General features: G+C 41.0%; 1 protein-coding gene across 4 annotated transcripts in view; it reads right to left on the reverse strand.

The window, feature by feature from the left end:
• The window catches only part of LOC148038240 (poly(ADP-ribose) glycohydrolase 1-like), a 165747-nt gene extending 160989 nt beyond the window's left edge, over positions 1 to 4758 (reverse strand). For 2 of the 4 annotated variants that reach the window (XM_087670260.1, XM_087670251.1), the window contains exons 1-2: positions 4109 to 4758; positions 3603 to 3812 (exon numbers count right to left, since the gene is read on the reverse strand). In XM_087670260.1, the coding sequence (XP_087526386.1) occupies positions 3603 to 3812; positions 4109 to 4369 (471 nt within the window). In that variant the 5' untranslated portion in view covers positions 4370 to 4758. The remainder of the gene's footprint in view (positions 1 to 3602; positions 3813 to 4108) is intronic. The other 2 variants (XM_087670235.1, XM_087670242.1) reach the window with 2 other exon arrangements.
• Positions 4759 to 7589: the final 2831 nt, after the last annotated feature.

Below are 7589 nucleotides of genomic sequence, written 5' to 3' on the forward strand. Positions count from 1 at the left end.
TTTAGGGTTAGGGTTAGGGTTTGTCCGTTGCCTATTTATTGGCAGCCCCCCTCCCCACTTGATCACTTGTCTTCTTGCAGATTCCGACACTCCTTCTCCCCCGTGGTGGTGCTGCCATCATCATCAGCCTGATCTGGTGCCCTCACTGACGCTGTGGGCTGCGTGCAGGGACTGATCAGTCCATTTCAGTGTATTCAGCATTCATTTCAGTCAGTGCAGATTTCTCTTCCTTATTTTCTGCTTTCTCTCTCTCTCTCCCTCCATGTTCGTATTTCCTCTTCCGCAGCGCACTCTCACACCAAGGTGGTTGCTAAACCCTAATTTCTACTATAAATTAGGATTTACACTATCAAAAACACGGCTGCTCTTCACCAAGGCCTAAAAATGGCTGAGAATTGTTGAGGGAATTCTCTAGAGGAAAGAGAAAGCTAAGGAGAGAGAAATATTTAAAAGTGCTCAAATGTGCTATTGCTTTGCTCGAATGACTAAATGATTGCAACCCACCATCAACAAGAGTGCCACATGTAGTCACCTGCCCTTGTGGGCCCCAAAATTGTTCACTTGCCTGTGGACAGCCTACAAGGGTTGTCACCTACCTCCAATGGCCTCTTAATCAGCTTTTGACAATCTCCAATGGCTGGATTGATTACCAATGGCTAGAAAGTTGCAGCAAAAGCTCTCTCTCCCCCTCTCCCAACCGTTGGAATGAGTCCAATGGAAAAAATATTGTCATCATACAATATCCTAGATGCAAACCTAGTAATTCTGTTATCCGCTACATAATTGAGCTATCCATCACTAAGGGAGTGGAGGTGCAACCTCTCCCTTGAGTATTAGGCAATACTCTAGATCTTCTATACTTTGCTACCCGTGAAAGGGTCCAAATCCAAAGTTAGCTCTAACTAAAGCACATCAAGGTAAAGTGCAACACGGAAGATAATCTGCCAGGTCATTCTCCTCTATCCGTTTGCATTGATCATAGATAAAAGAATCATAATCTAATATTTGAAGCTCGAGTACAAACATCTTCTTTTCAGTAGTTGGAGTGGTCTATTTGGATCATGCATTGCAATGTGACAAGAGACTTGGTTGCAACCAATCACTTGGTGGAAAAAATATCACATCAAGAAATCTACCTTGGTAAGAGTAAAGATTTGATCCAAAACCATGTTGCTTTTTAATTAGTAATATGAGAACTACTTTCTATCTTGTTTCCTTTTAAAGACACATTGCAATGAGGATTCTCTAACAAGATTGTAGCTTTGGGCACCGAGAGAAGCAAGAGTACATGGGCCTTGCTCCATACTAGAAGAAAAGCATACTCTCCACACAACAATTGGAGAGATTAATCTTTTGCCATTGCAAACTATGAGTTTCCTGTGCAAACCAACTATACCATCAAGCCTTGCCAAGTCAACCCCAACAAGATAGATATCACAAAATGCAAAGAGATACCAAATTATCCATGAGAGGAGAGAGATATCCATACCACGTTGAACAAGGAGATTACTACATCTCACATCATACGATCTCAGAGAGGACCTTTAGCGGATGCTAGTACTTTGGAAGCACCTTCACCTATCAACAATACATTTGCACAGTCTTCTAGGAGTGGTTATATCAATGGGATGAGGCTAATGGCATTTGATCTGAAAATGAGGACATGGATTTGGATAACAAACCAGATGCTACTGTGTCTCAACTTAGTTGTGGCATCTCATATAGCAGTCTCCATAGGAGAGTATTATAGCGGCACACATTCCATACTTCTATATTTCCTTCATCACCAACACCCTTATGGATGGCTATGTATGCATTGGCTGTTTTGCAATGTGTGAGCCAACCATACCTTTTCCCCATGAGCACAAATTTCAAACAAAAGAAAAAAGAAAAGAAAAGAAAAGAAAATGCAGTTCTAAGCAATTTACATCACCTTTGTAGATCGTAGTAGGCCAATGGGCAGCCAATGAGCACCCTTTGTCCGATGCCTTGGCTTCTCCGGGTGGCCCTTTGGACTCCAAAGGGAAGATAACCATCACTTCTATAGTATTGGTAGATTCTCAGGCAACCACCATGCATCCATTGACCAATGGCCCGACTACTTTGGGATGGGACATCATGGACTGCAGCGGACTACTTTGGGATGGGACATCATGGACTGCAGCGTGCGTTTTAGGTGCTGCTGCCCAGCACTTTTGACTGCCAATAGGCCACACGTTTAGTGCTGCTGATCACATTCAAAGACTGCTTGCAGCATTTCAGGATTCATTCAAGGTACGACACACTCTTGAAGCTGTCAAAGAGTCCTCTTCCAACTCATCTCTTCCCCGGTCCACGGAGGTCTGAGGTTCATTGTATTCATATCTGCATAGATTGTATATTCATTCACTCTAAGTTCTCTTTACCTGAGTTCTACTGTGTTCTTGTTGAACACTTTGAGTTCATCTTCTTTGTTCAAGTATCTCTTTACACAAATGTCTTTATCTCAGCTAGAACCAATGGCAAGTTCAAGTACGCCGTCTAGTTTGTATTAGTCAAGTCCACTTTTTGTTGTTGTGTTTGATATGCAAGTACTAGCTATAAGTCACCATGGAGACTCAGACCCATAATAGTACGTAAGTTTCTAAAGAAAAGGATCTAGAAGCAGAAGATCCCATACAAGTAAGCTCAAACTTTACATTCCACTTCAAATTAATTTGTCATTGTGTATCCCAATCTCAAAGCCCCCCCTTCCCACCTTTTCATAGTACTCATTTACGATCAATTGGATATCTTACTCTAAGTTCTTCATCTAATATGCAAGTACTGACTATAAGTCACAATGAAGAGTCAAGACCTAGATCCATCCCAAGTTATAAATGGCAATAGAGGAGGATCTTTCCTTTGCATCTTCTTAAACAAATTTAGTCTCATTCCTTGAAATAGGTTCAATTGCGTTACCTTATGTGGGTTCAGACGCTACTTTAGCTTTTAGGACTTCTTTTCCTTACTATTCTTAGGTGAGAACCTCTTTGCCCTGCAATGTTTTGCTACCAAGAACGCCAATCATGCACTCTAGACCTTATATCTATCCTCAAGTGAGCACCACTTTACCTCCTCGTGCCCCCCATGCTAAGACTTGAAGAACTGCCACATTTAGTGTTGCTGCACATGCTATGCTGCTGTTCACACTGCTAGCCATCCATTTAGCACTAGTCCTACTTAGTCTGCATGGATCTCACTCTCCTTACGGACAACATGAAAATTTTAGAAATCACTTGGTCTTTGGTGATGTTGCTTTTGATCCTACAACTTTATGCATTCCTTGCAGCAATCGCTCTAAGATTGCTTTAACCTAAGCAAAAATTGAACATCTACTTCTAAATTCCTTCATCATGGCACCTCCAGAGGCTCTCAAACTTGTATGTTTATGTTTAGACATATAGAGCCGTACTTCCAAAACAACAAAAGTCTGCATACACGTATAGGTTGTAAATTTAAAGCATAGTACACCATAGCCTTGCAGTAAAATTAGTCATGAAATCAGAAGGGAGGAAATTCCACTCTTGCAGTAAAAGAATTCATGACAAAGACGTAAGCTAGGAGATGAAGTTAACACTTACTTGACTTAAAAACATGTGACCCGCTTGTTGGGCATTTAGCACCCGTAAGTTCACTGGATGAAAGTCAGAAGCAGGCTTCATATAATCACCCAAGCCATTTATTGACTTATGGTTGTGATCATTAAGCAAGTCCGGGAGACAGAGAACAAGATTGGCCATGAAAGGCAGGACATCTTTGAAAAAATTTGCAGAAGTTGTGCATGGAATAACCTGGCACATATGGGACAAGCATAATCAAAACGAAAAAAAAGGACAATGGTAAGCATTATTCCACTGACCATGCAAGTCTTGTCTTATGAGTAAATATATGTGTCATGAATGTTTCGAGCACAAGGTCAGACTTTAATCAAATAGAGATGACCATATTATTTACTTCTTGTAGTTATTAGATAAGCTTTTATTACACCCCCAAAAGGGCATGGTGCAAGTCCATCCATAGCTTAACCCAAATTAAAGCAATTCAACCACAGTATGTGGTTAAATATTCTACGATTTAGCTTACTTACATTGTCAAAATATGAGCTAATCCCATCCAAAGCAGTTGAATGAAGGGGTGCAAGGCTGCTTTGCTCCCGGAGGTTGCATATAAGCTTACCACAGGCATGGCCACTGGATATTAGGCTAGTTTCAGGCCCACAAGCAACCGATTCCAGAGCAAGTCTCAGCTGGTAAGGCCATGTCAAAGTGCCAGAATCTGACAAGCAAAGAGAGGGGAGAAGGGGCAAGATAGATGACGTCCCTTTCATCTCTCTTGAAGAGTGCGCCATTACTTAAGCGGAATTGACTGTTTCGAACCTTGTCTTGCTTGCTACCAATTCAAATAATCTAGGTTTTGGGCTTCTGCTTGGGCTGACAATTTTTTTATTTCGGATCATACTTCTAGATTGCTTTTGCCTTCTCCTTTCTGTTAGATTGAGAGCTCTAAATTCCTGTAACATATGTCAAGTGTGTGGCTGTGGCATTCCACAGACTGCTCATGATAACCATTCCTTCATAGGTCAAGGCAACAGCACCAATATACACATATTCTGCGCTATAACCTCATACAAAACCCAAAATGTGTCATGAGCTTTGGTTTGCCTCGATCACAGTAGTCCTGAGGAAGGAAAGGTCAGAGTCTCTGGACGGAGCAAATGCCCAAAGGCAAGGAGACTCATTGACTTTACTTCTCTCTCTCTCCTGATTTTTCCTCTCTCTATCTTTTCATTTTTTTGTCTCTTCTCACCCTCTCTCTCCCTCTCAATTTTTTTACTTTTCTCTCTCCCTTTATTTTTTTTATTTTCTCTTCCTTCCCATCTCTCTCCCTCTCTTCTCACCTCTCCCTCCCAATTTTTCCTCTCTCTCTCTCTCTCTTCCGATTTTTCCTCTCTCTCTCTCTATTTTTTAATTTTTTCTCTCTTCTCACCCCTTCTCTCAATTTTTTCACTTTCCTCTCTCCCCCCCTTCATTTTTGTCTCTTTCCTCTCCCTTCCCATCTCTCTCTCTCTCTCTCTCTCTCTCTTCTTGCCTCTCTTTTTTGTTTATGCTAAAAATGAGGCACTTATTGGCCCAGATGACATAGCTATGCATAGCAGTTAGGGTCAGGATGTTGGTGATCAGTTGCTAGACCCATTGCAGGCTTATAAAAGCCATTTTCTTATAGTTTTGCAAGCTGGGGACAGCTAGGCATATATCAATCTTCCACTTCGCTAAGGCCACATGTAGTCTTGAGACCCCGTTGGACGAGTGTCCTGGATGTTGGCTCTCTTTCAATGATTGACTCTGGAGAGTTTGACTGCTCTCCATTGTCTTGTGCGTCACGATGATGCTATGTGCGCCTCTGATGCTTTATAACCGTGCACTGATGAGTTGTGCTTGCTTCATGAGAAGCATTCTTGGATTGCTCCATTGTATGGAGTTGTGGGATCGCTTATCTCCTAGATGTCATGGACTCGGGGATGCTTGACTCTTCTTCTGCAGAGGTTCCCGACACTTCTTGCACAGCTCGCTTTCCGATTGGGTGTTGGGTGAGATGTCATGATTCCTCACCTTGTCTTTTTTTTCTTTTCTTTGTTTTCACTTCGCAGCCACATTGGCCTTTTAGTGGGAGGTTGTTGGGGTAAAAGGCCTCTTGGCCTGCCCGTGTACACTGTGACCACCCATTCTTTATTCATATATAATATGATAGTGCAATAAGGTTGTCAATTCAATTGGACAGCACCTACATTGTGTGTGCTCTTCTCTCCCGCATCTTCCTCTTCTCCTTCTCCACTTCCATTGCTTCCCTTTCATGAGGTGACTATCATTATAGGATGCATTAGTCCGTATCTTCTTGGGTTGGACGTGAGCGTGTTGAGAGATCCTGTTAACCACAGAGGCAATGGTCATGGAAAATTGATCGCGTTTTTCTAGGACATGTATATGTTGTGATTAAAGAGGTAGTTGAAGTCTTACTAGGCTGGCTTCTATGAAGTAGGGGTAGTTGGAGTGTTGATGTCGTTGGAGGAGGTTTCGACTTGTTAGCATAATTTGATGAACTACTACTCATCATGAGAGGAAGGAAGAGGACGAGACGACCTTGATAGTGAGTTGCTACAACAATATTATATTTTAGGTGATGATGATCTTATGAGCACTCCGAGACTAGCATATGATCAAGAATCCTATCTTAGAGTGGAGACAACTTGAAACACAACTTGTCATTATTGGATTGAGGTGGTGGCAAGTTTCATCGCAAAGCTTTTCAAAGAAAAATAATGCTTTTTAAAGCCTTAAACGAAAAACGATAAAAGCTTAAAGCTTTTCTTATCATGTATGAAGCGAATAAAAATCTATATAAAGGAGAGGTACAAAGAAGTAGGCTCCCCTCTCTTGATTGAAACTTGGCTTATGTTATGAGAGAAGAGGGTTACACCCAAAATGAAAGATGGAGGCAAGTGGCTAAATACCATTGTATGATGAAGAGCTTATTACTACATCTATGGTGTGAAATTTTTTATGGCTCAACAAATCATAACTATCGGGAATTGAGGTAAAGAGATATGGAATGTTCACTATCATCTTCTTTATTGTGTGTATGATTTTAAACTAAACTCAATAATTTTGAGTTCTTTTTGTGTGGTTCTAGATTATCTATTTATTGTGCGAGCTTGAAATTACAAGTGGCATTGATATTGTTGATTTACTTGGGCTTAGTCATTTTATTTAGCTAAGCTCTTTACTTAAGCAAAGTCATTCAATTTATTGGCATTCCTTTCTCTCACATTTTTTCGGGTTGTAATTGGGGTTTGTCTTGATTACCACTCGTGAAACAATGGGTGTACATGTATACACATGCATCTCAGTTGCACTTGTAATTCACACACACACACAAAATCATGTTACACAAACACAAGCACATCGACATGTGAATAGACACATCAATACATAGGCACACCCAAAACCCATAGTCCCTCTCCACAACCAACATCCCCCTATTGGGAAGGGTGGATCATAGGAAAGTGAGACATGAAGCATGTTCCTTGTTGTTGTGCTTGTGTGGTGTCCACATACACATTGCATAATGCATCCATAGTCCATTGTGTGTTTGCTTATACACATAGTCATGCAAAAGTGCACCACACAGAAAGACCGCTTTGTCTCAACAATCCTAAGTCCTCCTGTAAGAAGCTGGGAAGAAGATATGTTTAGTGTGGAATTAATAATAATACCTTGTCACACTGACACGTGTATAAAAGGGAGAGACATGTAATTTTTCATATCTCTTTTGGAATACATTATTGTCTCTTACCTTACCTTCTGCTTCACAGCTTTTATGGCTTCTCTCTTTTCTTTCATGTATTTCTCTCTCCATTTCTAGTATCTCTCTGTCCTCATCACTTCTTTCTCTCACCTCTCAATTTTTCTCCTTGACAAGTGCCTTTGAAAGTTGCAAGCTTACAGATAAGGGAATGGCTATGAATGTCTATCACGAAGAGATGTTGGCTATCTTACATGCAATAAAGAAGT

This window comes from Lygodium microphyllum, chromosome 3 (assembly GCF_053477565.2).
Source record: "Lygodium microphyllum isolate KBCC chromosome 3, Lygodium_microphyllum_v1.1.10, whole genome shotgun sequence".
Classification (NCBI taxonomy): domain Eukaryota; kingdom Viridiplantae; phylum Streptophyta; class Polypodiopsida; order Schizaeales; family Lygodiaceae; genus Lygodium; species Lygodium microphyllum.